The sequence below is a fragment of the Sphaerodactylus townsendi genome, linkage group LG01 (assembly GCF_021028975.2).
Source record: "Sphaerodactylus townsendi isolate TG3544 linkage group LG01, MPM_Stown_v2.3, whole genome shotgun sequence".
Lineage (NCBI taxonomy): Eukaryota > Metazoa > Chordata > Lepidosauria > Squamata > Sphaerodactylidae > Sphaerodactylus > Sphaerodactylus townsendi.
This window is the reverse complement of record NC_059425.1, coordinates 67,968,778-67,984,774: the sequence shown is the minus strand read 5'-3', so window position 1 is coordinate 67,984,774 and position 15,997 is coordinate 67,968,778. Positions and strand designations below refer to the sequence as shown.

General features: G+C 40.2%; 1 protein-coding gene across 4 annotated transcripts in view; it reads left to right on the top strand.

Moving 5' to 3' along the window:
- BABAM2 (BRISC and BRCA1 A complex member 2) overlaps positions 1-15,997 on the top strand; it is a 166,438-nt gene that overhangs the window by 55,819 nt on the left and 94,622 nt on the right. For all 4 annotated transcript variants that reach the window (XM_048513689.1, XM_048513850.1, XM_048513618.1 and 1 more), the window contains exon 7: positions 6,063-6,172. In XM_048513689.1, coding sequence (XP_048369646.1) covers positions 6,063-6,172 — 110 coding nt within the window. The remainder of the gene's footprint in view (positions 1-6,062; positions 6,173-15,997) is intronic.

Below are 15,997 nucleotides of genomic sequence, written 5' to 3'. Positions count from 1 at the left end.
CATAAATCTAGAGCAGAAAAGATCCAACATTGGTGCTTTTTATCCAGGATTTTGTCCTTTTCCCCGAGATTCAAAGATCCTGTGCAAAATAGACTATGCGGGGCGGGGCGGGGGGGATGGAACAAAAGAAAATTACAAAATATTTACAAAATATGCTTTTTTTTCTTCTTGCCCACTGGACATTATTTACAAAATACTAATTTTTGTGCTGAAATATTTTTAAAACCCTCAAAATATGCTTTTCATTGTGAATTTTGGGTGCCATTGGGTTGAAAAAGGAGGGAGAAAGAGTTTCAATCCTCCCTTGAGCTTACTGGGAGGCCTTTTATTTAGAATTTGATTGGATGATCAGACTGAGACGGAAGGGCTTGATTTAATAGCCAAATCAGATGTAAAAGGATGTTATGATCATCCTTAGTTGAAATGGGATTGTCAGTGATGCAAAAAAATTGATTTACTATCAGTTAGGACAGTGAATCCCAAAGTGGGCGCCACCACCCCCTGGTGGGTGCTGCAGCGATCCAGGGGGGCGGTGATGGCCACAGGTAGAAACATTAATACATATATCTTTCTGTTTAATTGCTATTAAAATTTTAAAAAATTAATTTCCAGGGGGAGCTAAGTAATATTTTTTCTGGAAAGGGGGCGGTAGGCCAAATAAGTTTGGGAACCACTGAGTTAGAATAAGGCACTAATGCATGCACTACTTAGAATTACCTTGGTATTTTCACATATGCAGACCAATGACTGGAGAAGAACTGAAAAATGTTGTAAGCAGCATGTGCGAATTCAGCCAAAGTCGCTTTGATCAGAATGATACTTCCATACAACATTTCTTGTAAGCTGCACATGTGCATGGCGTCATGGCCACCATACTGGTGCTGCACCGATAAGGGGGTGCCTGGCAAGGGGAGCTCTCCTGGGTGGCTCAGTTCCAAGCCATGTTTTCGGACTCCTGCACAGCATTACTTAGAGGGACTATTTGTCTGATTTAATCACGCTGTCCCAAGAAAGTCCTTGTAATTCACTTGAGAGGTGTCGTTGGTTTTTGACAATAATAGGACATACTTTTAGCTCATAGCAGAAACTCGTGCCTTAACTCTTTTTATAGCTATCTCCTTTCTCATCTTTCAAAATTCCTTTTTGAACAAGACAGCTTAATAGAGCTCTGAAGTGTTGTGTCCCAATGAAGGTAGTTGTATCTATCTGCTGAAGTGAAAATATGAACAAGTACGCATTTCTGAATTGTATTAAAATATCTAAGATCTGGATATTATGTGGAAGAAGCGCTGTACTTCAGTTTTGCAGATAAGTGCTTGCCTACTTTCCAATGACAAATAACAGTGGTCTTCAGGGTAGATTTGATTTTAATCATTTATTTAGAAATTTTCTTAATGAAGAAGAAATAAAGGAAGAAACTGTGATTTTTTTCAGTCTGAATAAAGAATTGTTTGGATAATAAATATATAGTGTTGTACTATATTTCAAACCGAAATCATGCTACATCATTTAATTTGGTTGTAGTTACAAACTATAATTGGTAATTCCAGAAAATCTTACATAATAGAAAAATTCTGCATTTTAAAGGAACAGGAACAGTTGGTTATACTCCAGGGACGAGAGGAAATGAATTATAGCTTTGTAACAGTATAGAGCAGATGTTTTGGTTGGACAGTCTATTAACACTATGACTCATAATAAATCCTCACTTCCAGTAACTTCCCAGTTTTCAGTTACAGTAGGTAGTAGGATATAGGAAAACAATGCCTTTAAGTTGTGTGCTTTGGATGTGTTTAGATATTAATAGCTGCCAAGAATTTTTTTTAAAGAATATGTTTTTGTTTGGTGGTTTAACAGGTCAAATAAAAATTAAATTGTCAATTATATTCTGAACATTGTATTACTAGAATGAATGGAAGCTGGTGTTTGTTTAAATAGTGCTATTGAATATAACACAGAATATAGCATGGAAGAATTTTACTATGTAAATGAGGTAAGAGGACAGGGACTGAATTTTCATTTTTAAAATGAATGTTTGTGTAAATTATCCAAGAGTTTTTTCTGGGAATTATGGTTAATGAATAAAAGTGAGCACACAGTTCAGTTGCTCCTCAGTATGGCCAGATGTACCAGAACACAGTGGAGGAGGAGAACATGATAGTTTTGGTCCATGGCACTTCCAGTGAAAGTGCTGTCATATAACATTGGGATTGTCCTATGCCTGAGACTCTGAAGAGTTCCGTCCAGGTTGGAGTGAAAAAAATATAAAAGGTTTAGAGAAACCAGTGGGCTGGCATAGTATAAGACAGATTTTATGTTCCTGTGCCATAGTTCAGAGGCATTGTTGCCTCTGAATATCAGTTGCTTGGAGACCATGAGAGGACACTTGCCTACATGCCCTGCTTGTCCTCTTGCCAGTAATATTTCGCCATTGTTAGAAACCGAATTCTTTGTCTAACCAACCAGATTGGCAAATAAAAGCTTAAATAAGCAGCATAACCTTTGATGGGACCTTTTCTGTCTCTTCATGCTCTCCTCAGCTACAGAGTCATAGTGTACTCTTCACCTCATTTGATCCTACATGTTTGATCCTAACAGTGAAGGGGGGAAAAGAAATTGCAAATACATTATTAAATGGATGTTTAAAAGTTTTATTTATTTTCATATAAGGAATTTTAATTTGATTTGCCTCCCAGCCTGGCCAGTATTACTGTTGGCTTCATTCGTAGCCTTTTAAAATAAAACAGTACCAACTACTAAGCCTTGTATCTCCGCCCGGCTGCTCCAAGTAACTTGGTTGAAGTGGAAGCAGCTTAATCTTCAAATACTCTTCAAAAGTTACTAATTTTGATTGGACAAATTGTGTGTCTCCTGATGTCTCCTAACTTTTTTAAATTGACACATATAATCTCAGACATGAACTTGTTTCATAGACATGAACTGCATTATTGTGGCCACGAGATAAATCCAATTAGATTGACAAAACTACAGTAAAAATGTACTGCAGATAAGATGTAAATGAGATGGGATATAATAAAAATGGACTTTTAAATATTTAATACCATTGACCACCCTGACCTGGATGGTCCAGGCTAGCCGGACCTTGGAAGCTAAGCAGGGTCTGTCCCTGTTAGTATTTGGATGGAAGTACATCAAGGAATTCCAGGACCACTTTGCAGATAAAGGCAATGGCGAAACACTTCTGAAGTTTCTTCTCTTGAAAACCCTATAAAGGTTCACCATAAATTGTTTGTCACTTAATGGTAATTTATACACACAATATGATTGCCCACATCATAACCTCGAAATAATCTATATTAGAACAAGCCATCTGTGCTTCTGGTAAATGTCAAAAGCTATCTTTTGTTCTTGTACTTTTTATTTATTTATTTATTATTTGGATTTATAAACCGCCCAATCCCCGAGGGGCTCTCGGGTATTGTACATTCTTATGGACTCTGTGTTAACTTAAATGAAAGTTAACACAGAGTCCATAAGAATGTACAATTCAGTGATCTATAATGTCATACTAATCACTATTTTGTTAGTTGTTTTCTTCACTGCTGTAATACTAGCTCATATGATTGGTCCCTTCTTGCTGCTTGTTAGTATTTACAAAAGCTGCATCAATTGTCTGGTGCTTCCAAGCCTACCCTATTGTAGGAGCCCAAGACTGAGCCTTGGACCTCTATATGCACAACATATTCTGCACCATATAGTTGTGGAGCATCTTGCTCAACAGTGGTCAGGACAGTGGTCTTCATGCTTTCGCCCTAGGACATCTGAACATGGGATCCACTGAACTACAGCCATGTGACAGGCTGGTCAGTAGGTTCCATGTACAGCAGGAAGTCATGTGACAGGAAGAGAGGAAGACAATTATGACCAGAACTAGGAGTAGCTGACCAAGAGAGAATTACAAACTGAGCACCAGGAAATATACCATGGTGAAAGTTGTGTTACCCTAAGTGCTGGGGTTTACCCTTTTAGAGTAGGAAATCAGCAGACCTTGTGTAGCAAGAAGTGGGGTAAGTTTAAGATCTATTATGTCTCTGTCTACAGAAATCAGTTTCCTTAAGAAATCCACAGGGCAATGGAGTAAAAATTTAACAACTTTCAAAGGTAAAATACACTAGTTAATGGGGTGCTGTGTGGTTTCCGGGCTGTATGGCCGTGTTCTAGCAGCATTCTCTCCTGAGTTTTCACCTGCATCTGTGGCTGGCATCATCAGATCCTCTGAAGATGCAGGCGAAACCTCAGGAGAGAATGCTGCTAGAACACGGCCATACAGCCCGGAAACCACACAGCACCTCAGTGATTCCGGCCGTGAAAGCCTTCGACAACACTAGTTAATGTTTAAAGCAAAAGCCAATACACATCCTTAGAATATATATAGAGCTGAGGGAATAGGTTTGGAGATAGGCTTAAGAATTGTGGGGAATTAGAGGCAATACCATTCCTGAAGAGCTTGGATCTGAGAAGCAGGATTTAGTAGCCTGTTCTAAATTCCAGGAGAAGAAAAGGCTGCACTAGGGACAGTATTACCAGAGATGTCTGAGATAATACTGAACACTTTGAACTGGGGGAGGAGGCTAGTTTTAGGCAGAAATGAGTCCTCGGGCTATGCAAAGGCTCCTGGGACAAAAGGCAAGGCTAGCTTTCTGAAGAGGAAAGTACTCAGATACTTATGTTAAAGGGTGGCTGATGGTCATGACATAGACTTGATGGGTCAAACCAAGGAGTGCCAGGTTTAAATTAATGTTTTTTGGGGGGTGAAGACGAAGCTAATGTAATATTAGCTTTGGGAGAAAAGTCACATGTGGGAAAGTGGTCTTTTTGGAGGAATAATCTGAAATAGGGTTAGCATTCATTACAAATGTCTGGCAGGAACTTCCTTGATGAATGGGCTTTTGCATATCCTTTGTCTTAGCGGAAGAGCAGGATTTGGGAATAGCTTTCCCTAGGACGTCTGAAAGGCACCCTTGGCTGAAAGGCATTGTTCAGCTAATCTGTTTAGGAGATAGGTACAGCAAGGTATTTTGCAAAACTGAGGTGGGCAAGGGAAAATCCAAGCAGGCTTGCTGTTCTCATAGGTGACTCTAGCAAATGCAGTGGAGGCCACCCCCTTCTTGGTGTTGCATCCCTATGGGGTTGGTGGCTTGGGTGGTGACCTTATTCATGAAAAATGGGCACCCTTATTTACCATAGGTTGGTCTGGCAACAATTAAGTCAAGGACAGAGCCATGGAAGAATCTGCTGCACCAAGTGACCTTACTTTACTACTCTTCTGCTGCACTTATCATGTATAAAAAGTGAGGCAGGAGTCATGGCACTGTTGCTCACTATGCATGCAAACTAGCATAATGGACCTTGCCCAAAGCAACAAAAATAATGGCTTTATAGGAGCTCGTGATACATATGAGGGTCCAAACCCATACTCAGTTGACATTGGGAATATTGGAAAGGTAGAATGTTGTGCCTAGTTACTTGTGATTGCTCTGCCACTGCATTTACTTTTGTTAAGGTGACCAGAACAAGAATTACAATGTCAATAAAGCAAGCATGTTTGGGCACCTAGACCAATTGAGAATCTTTGCCTTTAAAAAAATCTGACCTTCATGGTTGTAAAGAGCAGCTTGAAATTGTGATGGCAAAAAAGTTGCAGAATTGGAAAATATGAAGCAAGTATAAACCAAACTAAATCCCTTGTTTTTTTCTAATTATCAAGGTTTTTTTTAATGAGCTGACTCAAATTTCGAGGGGAACAATTTCTGCATAAGAATATTGTGACATGCCCACTAGCAGTAACTTGACATCTGCCATGTTCATGGGAATGACTTGTGATTTATGTCAACCACATGCAACTGAAATATGCAGATTCCTCTCTGCTAATGCTATATTTCCAGTGTGACCCTCTGTGCTGAACAAGTTGCCTATAGACATTTTTGAAAGGGTCAGAACTGCAGGCTGCAAGCCTCCTAAAGATAGCATTGGGCTCTCTCCTGTTATGATGACTGCTATAAATTTGAAGTTGCCTTCTTTTTGTGTATGTGTGTTTCTAGGATGCAAATGAAGACCCAGGGGAAGATGTTGCTCTTCTTTCAGTCAGTTTTGAGGATACAGAAGCTACTCAGGTTTTTCCCAAACTGTACCTGTCTCCACGAATTGAACAGTAAGTGTAATGCATCATATAAGATATTCCTGTTTTTCTGATGCGTGGCTTTACTTGGGTGCTGTGTGGTTTCCGGGCTGTATGGCCGTGTTCTAGCAGATGATTAATACAGGTGCCATGTTGGAAAAGTGATGTTTAGCCCTGGCAATTCCATCTTTAAGTTCACAGACCTAGTAGAGCCAAGCCATCAATGGCAGTACTGTGGAGCTTGGATTTCGTCTGTGATCCATTCGGAAACACCCAACGAAAACCAAAATCAATGAAAACCGAGGTATGCAGTTTGCACAGGTGCAATGCAAACGATGCAGCAACGTTACGCTGTTTGCACAGGCGCAACACAAATGATGCAACTTAGTTAATGCTAAAAGTCGCCTTTACCATCGAAATCCGGCTAATTGATGAAACCGAGGCAATACAACAGCTGGCAACAATCAACAATAACCAAAATCGACGAAATCTGAAGTCATCATAAACCGAGGTTCCACTGTATTGCAAGCAGCCTGTAGTTCCCTGAAATGACAGGAACCAGAAGTGGGTTCAGCACTCTCTCAGTCTACTTCAGTTTCTTTGAAGCCAGTGAGACTCGGGCAAGGCTGGCATTGGTGGTTCATGGATTCATCTTGGCTTTCCTCATTAGAGATACAGTATTAAAGCCTGGTTCTGTGCTTCTGTCAAATCACCACTGGTGCAAGCATATCGATGTTGCCCTCAATGTCAACTGAGTAGCCCATTAACAGTGAAAAAATAATGTTCATTCATTACCACTGGACAGATGATCAACATCCAGCACTACAGTTGTGTGAGAACATGCCATCATGCAGTCACATCATGGTTGCCAGTGATTAAACCCACCCTCCATCCTATGCCAAAAATAGACCCTTCACTTGCTTTCCTACATGCAGCAGTCTTGCTTTCCTGGTCAGTTATTGTACTGTTATTGTACTGGTCAGTTATTGCAAAAGTATTGTTTCAGGCAGCAGCTAATAAGTTTATGTACCCAGCAGCATAAAGATCTTTGTTAACTGTTTATTGTGTCCACAAACACGTCCCTTAATGTTTCGTCCATTGTTCCCCATCTCTTTTGATGCTTATGCCATCATGATGCCTTAAGTATGAAAACAGAATGCTATGCATTCAGGCAGCTTATTTGATGAAGGCTTCCTTGCTGTAGCACATATGTACCTTGTAATGTGCAGTGATCAGACTGTGAGTAGTCTGAAGCTTGTCCTTCAATCTCCTTAGTCAAGGTTGAAGGTGAAGGTCTGAGGAGGAGTGGGTTTGTCAGAAATCACATTTTCTGTGAAGAGTAGAGGTCCTGAATCAGGAATATTGGATTGGACACTAACTGAGTGTGCCATTCGTTTGTCCCTCTTCTTTTTGCCCTGGTGTCATTCATCTGTGGCAGTAGAGATGAGATGACATAGATGCACATTCCAGAATGCCTCATGAATATCATTTTTTTGCTTTTGTGGCACAGCTGCTGATTGGCTGAGTTAGTGTGATGCAATGTCGACCTCCATTTTGAACAAATAAGAAAGAAGTGCATCATTAAACCTTTAACACAGCACTTAATGGGGGAAAAGACTGAGCTGTAAAATAGTTATATGAGCATTTGTGTTTGTTGAATAGTGTTCGCTCTAAAGCTGACCTGTCGGAAAAGCAAGAGGCTTCTTGAGATTTTGTTTTCTTATATGGGAAACTGTAAGACTGTTTGCTAAATTGCATTCCGGAATCTGCAGTCTGGTGAGTCCAGGCGTATAGTACAATACAGTAATCAAACAGACTTTCTAATAAACTAACTTTACTCCTAAAATGGAAGCATTAGGAAGGATAAAGCCCATCAGCCTCATTAGATTTCTCTTCTTCCATTTTTGGCATTAAGTGTTTCTTTTCTAGCCTCCCCCTTGCGCTTTGGTCTAGAACAGTCTATTTAACAGCTGCTTCAAGAGGACTTCAGGCTTATAAGTACCTTAACTTAAAGATAAGTTTCCACATGAAAAAAAATCTTATTTTACTTGACAGTTTAACAAATTAAAATTTCCAAAAAAAGGTTACAAATTGTTAACCTGGAAGGTTTCTAGGTTAACCCATGGACAGAATTATTTAAGGCTTCGGGTAAGGAAATGTAGAAAGAGTAAAGAGCATATGTACTGTAACTATAATTATTCATTGTTCACATATTTTGTGCATAGATATTTGCACTGGAAGCTCTTTTGTGTTTCACTGTGAAACTGTTCAGATCTAAAAAAAAAATAGAAGCAGAGTAGGAATAGTCGGTTACCTTCTCTCTACTAAAGGATTTGAGCAGCATTTTCAGAGCTCTATATTGGGACCATTGATTTTCAGCTTGTTCATAAATGACCCGGAGTTAGGGGTGAGGAAACCAAGTTTGCAGAAGACACCAAATTATTTAGGGTGGTTAAGACTTAAAGATTGCAAAGAGCTCCAAAAGGATCTCTCCAAACTGGGGTGTTTGATTTTAAATGTCCCACGAAGTTCAATGTGAGCAAATGTAAACTGATGCATACTGGGGCAAATAATCCCGACTTCAGTATACACTGTTGAGATATGAGTTGGTAGAAGCAAACAAAGAAAGGGACATTGGGATGATAGTACATAGCTCAATGAAAATTTTGACCAAGTATGTGGCTGCTGTGAAAAAGGCAACTTCCTTGCTGGCCATAGTTAGAACAGAAATAGAGAATAAGGTTGCAACTATCATATTGCCCTTATGGTGAGACCACACTTAGATTATTATGTTCAGTTTTGAACGTCACACCTGAAAAAGGATTCAATTCTGTTTTTTTTTTTTGGTTTATGCCCATCCATCAAGCTGCCTGTAAAAAAAAAAAGACATTAAGAACTCTAGCCGATCTAGGATTATGGAGGCTGTTTCCAAACACCCTTGATTCACTGTGGATTTATTATTTTTGGGAGATTTAAACAAAAGAAACTTAATGGAAGACCTGGATTCAAAAATACTTTTCAGCATGTCAACTGGTCCCACCAGAGGTAAGAATATCTTCAGACCACTGCTATACAACACTGAAAGATGCTTTATCGGTTCTTACCACACGAAAGTATTGTAGGTTGGCCATTCCTGATCATTTGCACTTGATTCAATCTTTGTAATTCGCTTACAAACAAAGATTTAAGCCACAAAACCAATGCTACTAAATCAGTGAGAACTTGGACTGAAGAGGTGAAGCTAAAGCTGGTATTTGCTTTGACTGTACCAGACTGGAACGATTTTAAAGACACTTCTGTAGATTTGGATGAACTCACTGAGTAATTAAACATCCATATGTCAGCTTTGTGAAGATCTTTGTATACCAACCAGGAACTTCTATGATATATAGTAACAACAAAACCTTGGTTCACAGCTGTTCTTAAGCAAAGCCACTGCTCCAAAGAAGAGGCCTACAGAAAAGGTGATAGAGTACAAAATAATCAGGCCAGAAATGTATTAACAGAAGGAGATCAGAGCAGCAAAAAAGAAACGCTACTCTGGAAAAAAAAGCTAAAAAAATCAGTTTTTTCACCAAACTAAACAGCAAACATGTAGAAAACTCTCAAAAAAATAATACCGTTACAGCAAACCACCTTCCCAAGTTGAAGGAAATCAGCAATTACATTTACCTGAATGTGTGTTCTACCGTAGGTTTGAAAAAATAATCTACAGTCACCTTTTCTCCACAACCTCTATTCTCTCAGATGCAACTAACACAGCTAAACTTCCTACAACTGCAATCTATTTCCATTGGGTTTACAAACCCCTGGTGATCTCAGAAAAGGAAGTGCAAGACTGGCTCTTTCACCAGACAGAAGCCTGGAAAAGCACCAGGCTCCAGATACAAGATAACACCTTCTTGCTTAAAAGTCTGTGCTGTCCAATTGGCCCCCATCTTCACCCAAATCTTTAACAAATCACTAGAGATGTGCTATGTTCCTTTCCTGCTTCAAACTTACTCCACCTATCGTCCCAGTGCCAAGAAGCCTTCCATCATGGAACTGAACCACTACAGACCAGTTGCTCTTAAACATTCGTAGTTATGAAAACTTTTGAAAGGCTAGTGATGTATCATTTGAAAACCATCACGGATCCAATTGTTGGACCCTTGCAATTTGTATACCGAAAGCAAATAGATCGGCTAGATGATGTCTGTTAATATGGTTTTGCACCGTACTACTCACTACAGCATCTTGAATGCATCAAAGACCCATGCAAAGAGGTCCTCTTTGTTGACTTTAGTTCAGCATTCAAATAATTATCATACCGGATATCTCTTCTAACCAAACTAAATCAGCCTAGCAGTTCCTGAGCATATTTGTAAGCGGATCGCAAGCTTCCTAACAGATAGGGAAACAGCCCAGGTGAGTTAGGAAAATTACATCAGACAATTGTAAAAATGAGCACAGGGCCCCCCCAAGTGCTGTGTACTTTCACCACTTCTCTTCTCTCTGTATACCAATGACTGCATCTCAAATCGACCTGTTAAAATACTCTCTAAAGTTTGCAGATGATACAATTGAAAGGATTGGTCCTATTCGAGACAACGATGAAACCGCATACAGATCGGAGGTTGAACAACTAGCCTCATGTGGTGCTAATTGGAACAATCTAGAACTGAACACACTTAAAACCGTAGGAAATGGTGGTAGATTTCAGGAGAAACCCTCCCATCCCAATTCTCCCTCTCACAATACCTAGATGCCACAGCATCAACAGTAGAGAGACCTTTAAATTTCTAGAAGCTCCACTACATCTCATGACCTAAAATGGTCACCTAACATCAAAAAATGTCATCAAAAAAAGCACACACAAAGAATGTTCTTTCATACCAACTCAGGAAGCCTTAAACTGCCTAAGGAGCTGCTGATACAGTTCTACAGAGGAATCATTGAGTCTGTCATCTGCACCTCTATAACTGTGTGGTTTTGGTTCTGCAACCCAACAAGATCGCATACAGACTTCAGAGAATAACTCAGAACTGCAGAAAAAACAATTGCTGCTAACCTGCCTTCCATTGAAGGACCTGTATACTGCACGTGGTCAAAAAAAAGGGCTGTGAAAATATTTACTGACCCCTCGGTGATCCTGAGGTCATAAACTGTTTCAACTCTTACCACTCTAAACGCCGCATACAGAGCACCGTACACCAAGACAACTAGACATAAGAACAGTTTTTCCTAATGCCATCACTCTGTTAAACAAATGAACTTCCTCGAGTAATGATGTTAAACTATTTTATTATATATTTATTATATAATTTAGATTGCACTACTTTTTTTCATCATTCTTATTATCCATCTCCTCCCGCTTATGATTGTATGACTATAGCCTGTGCTGACATTACATTTTATTTCATTTTATTACATTTTATTTTATGATTTTTACATTTTATGGTTTTGTTACTATTGATTTTTTTTTCCTGATTGCTTACTAGACCCATATATGACAATCACACAATAATAAGTGTTGAAAATCTTATGATTCTTGACAAATGTATTTTTCTTTTTAGCATGTACACTCATTGAGAGCATATGCACCAGAGACAAATTCCTTGTGTGTCCAATCACACTTGGCCAATAAAGATTCTATTCTATTCTATTCTCTAAAAGGATTTTGCAAAGCTTGAAAAGGTGCAGGAAAGAGGAACCAGAATGATCAGGGGGCTAGAGCAGCTGTCTATGAGTGCTGGTTAAAATACTTAGGGCTGTTTACCTTTGAAAATGGATAAGTAAGGGGAGATATGATGGATGTTTATAAAATTATGCATGGCAATGAGAGAGTGGACAAGGAGAAGATTTTCCCCTCTCCCATAATACTAGAACCTGGGGTTGTCCACTGAAGCTGGGAGATGTAGGATAGACTAAAGGAAACATTTCTTCACACAGTGCTTAGTTTATTTATTTATGGATTTATATCCCGTCCTATCCCCAAAGGGTGGGTTCATTTGTGGAATTCATTTGTGGAGTTCATTTGTGGAATTCACATGCCAAAGGATGTGGTCATGAATGTCAACTTGGAAGGCTTTAAAAGAGGAATGGGCAAATTCATGGACAAATTCAGTATATCTATGGCTACTAAACATGAGGGATATCTACTCACTATAGTACAAGAGGTAGTATGCCTCCCTAAATCAATTGCCAGGAAGCACAGGCAGTACGATGCTGTTGCAATTTTCCTGTTTGTGGGCTTCTTAGTGGTAGAGGACACTGTGTAAACAGAATGCTGGACTTGATGAGCCTTTCAGCTGATCCAGCAAGACTCTTTTTACGTTCTTAATCTGAGCAATTGGGGATAGATGTGTGAATGAAATCTAACTGGAGTTCCATTAGGTGTGTATCATCCAGACCATGAGACAAGGGATCTTACAGAGGCGGAGCTTTCATGCGGACATCTGGGGACAAATGCTCCGAGCGGCTGCCATTCAGTCACATGGAGGGGCAGAAAATCACCCCTCATACTTCTTGCCTGGGCTTTCTGGCTTGTTCCGGTGGCCGGGTTTTATGGGGCTCCTGCACAAGCTCGCTGGGTGGACTTTCTGATCAGCGCCCCTGTTGCTGTGCCAGAGGGGGAGGGGATGTGGTTCAGTGCACTGTGGAAGTGCCAGCTGGAGGCCAGAGACTGAGCAGCCTGCTTGGAGTAGGAAGTGGCGCGGTTTCAGGCAGCAGCAGCAGGGGCACTGATCAGAAAGTCCACCCATCCAGCTTGTGCCACTGCCCTATCGAGCCCAGCTGCCAGCAGGTCAGTCCTCTGGCCCTCCCTCCTGCACACACACACACACACACCACCCCAAAAAGCCATCTGACCCACGGGGGCCCCACCAGAGACAGCTTCTCCCTCCTGCATCCCTCGGCCAATTCCCCAAAGGCTGGCCAGGTTTCTGACGGAGACTGGGCCAGAGGCTTTCCACACACACCCCAGACATCCCAAAATACTTGCCAGGCCTATAGAAGGCCAACCCTCCCACCCCCTAAATCTCACCTTGCCACCCTCCCCCAACACAAACCACATCTTGCCACCCTCCCCCACCTTAATAATCACTTCCAGTCCTCCCTCACCTCTAGCCACACCTTCCAACCCTTCACCACCCCAAGCCTCACCTTGCCATCCTTCCTCCACTCTAATATTCACCTTCCTACCCTTCCCCACCCCCAATACTCACCTTCCAATCCTCCCCTCACCCCTAGCTACACCTTCCAACCCCCTCTCCACCAAGCCTCACCTTTCAACCCTCCCACCATCTCAAGTCACTCCATTCCATAGTCTTCCACTCCAAGCCATTCCTCTCCACCCTCCTCCATCCTCATCAAGATTAATGATGGAGAGAGCTGGAGAGGGCAGCTCCAGAGCTGCCCATGGGGGGGGGGGCTTACCTGACTCCATGGGGGGCAGAAAACTCAGGTTTTGCCCCGGGCTCCATTTTTCCTAGTTACACTTCTAAAGTCTTATCTTAGTCTTATGTCCAGCTACCCAGATCAATGGACAGAGCAACCTAGATTTTTACAATTTCTGTTTTTCGTACCAGATTGTCTCTCAAAACACTTATGTACCTGGTGTTGGTAATTAGAAACAAAGAAATATTTTTAATCACTCAGGTAACTGAGCTGTTCAACATGCTTTCTGACAAGGTGTTTGGATCTTCCAGGCTTTTAATATTGGGAGGCCATGTTAATGGATGCTGCCAGCCAGAGGGCCTTCATTGAGGACCTTTTGAACATCTAGTCAGTGATACCTTTCTCTACAGTTCACAGAAAGCCAGAAGTGCAGTTACCTTCAACCAAAACCACGTTTACTTGAAACTCTTTCAGGAAGCCTCCAACTCAGGAATACCTGTTTATCTGATGGGAATTGTATCAAGGTGGGAACAACCTGCCTACCACAACATTACTGTATAGGAGTTTTGCACATTTTTCTGAAATATTGGGCATTTACCACACTGGAAACAGTACTCAGAAGAGCCACAGGAAGCATGTCAAAGATCCAGAGGTGGCTACTAAAGTATTTAGTATACATGATATCACAGAAAGATGCATAGCTGAGTTTCTCCTTTTCTGGGTTTAGAAAGTGTTCCGAAAGATCTTCCTTTCTATGATGGCTTCTATGATGCAATTATTTTATTGAAGAAGACTATTTCAAGGTTCATGCTGTATTGCTTTTATGTTTTATAATATGTATTTTCTTGTAAGTCACTTTAGGGGTCCTTTATTGTTTCATGGGTTTAATAAAAATCTTTGACCAAGACTAGGTCAAGGAAAAATGCAAAGGAGATAAATATTTTTGAGCAGGAGCCAAGGCAAATAACAAGCTCTGGATCATATCTAACAATTAAGGGTAAAGAGAAGACAGGAACAAAAAAAAAAGGTTCAGAGGTTTTCCCTCCCACATTTCAGATGATTGATTGATTGATTGATTGATTGATTGATTGATTGATTGATTGATTGATTGATTGATTGATTGATTGATTGATTGATTGATTGATTGATTGATTGATTGATTGCAAACCTGGGAATTTCCTGCTTGTTTCATTTTTTTAAAAAAATCCACACTTTGGGACCAGGTTCAGAATTAAATACAAAGAACCTGGATGTACTATTACACTTCTCTATAAATCGGCAGAAATTCTGTGGTAAAACTGTAGATATTTCAGCAATTCCTAGACGGAGTGAGCTGATATCACTGCTAGGTTTTCCCCAGAAGCAGTATCACACCATCATCTGACAGTGATTTTTTAGATTAGATTTCTCCTGCTGGCTATAGGAGCTGTGACATAATGTGAGTGCCATAGGCAGGGGATCCTGTGACCCGGGTGGAAAATTTGCTGTGCTAAATCTGACTTGTTTATATTGCTAAATGTTTAGAGTCTTCTCCCTTTTAGTAATTGATCTCTCTAAATGTAGATTTAATCCATCATAGAATCTTATTTGTTTAGGTAAAGTTACAGTTTGTGATCATTAAGATGCATACAAAAGTATTTGCTCCCTTTTAATTTGGTCAAAACTACAAAAGGCCTTCAAAGATTTCAGGAGGTACATGTAATTTGTTTAATTCTATGGCTTTGCAGAAATTTCTGAGAACTGTGAAAGTTAGTTATTTTGATTTTTGTATTAAAAGATACTCAGAGAAAAGTTGTGTCTGAGGGTTCATGAAACATTAACAAAAATCTTTTGTAAAAGCATTTGTGACATAGTTAAGAAAATATAATCAGTGTCATCATTATCAAAGCCATTATGCTAAGTAGCATATTGGGCAACAGGTGTTCCAAAGCATTTCTGAGTCTTGTTGGTTTTGCAGCCTAGGGTTAGGGGGGGAGGCATCAGCCCACATGGCATCCCCGTGCCCATAATGGCCAATACCCCGCTGTTGAAGAATGAGAGGGAGAGAATAAACCTGGTATAAATTTTGATATTACTGTTATAAAATTTTATACCTAGAATGACCGATCACTGTGGTGATATTTATTTTATTATATTTCTTATTGTGGTTTTCTCCATACTGAGGACCTCAAACAGCTTAAGAAAAATACCAATTAAATTTAAGTAAAGCACACACAAACAAAAAAGAAGCAAACACAGAAGAAGCACGTAGTCTATGAGCCAAGGGCCAAGAGCATTTATGCTCTCACCCAGGGTTTCATTCGCATTTTAAATATTTTCAGCAAGAGGGAGAGGGGCACTTGACTTGACTCTCACAAATGGCAGCCCCTTCCCACAATTTCCCTTGCTGCTGACTATATGGAAGGAGAGATTATATTAAATGACTGACCTATGGATTTGAGAATGAAGTCACTGAGCAGTAGTATTGAGAATGGAGAGATT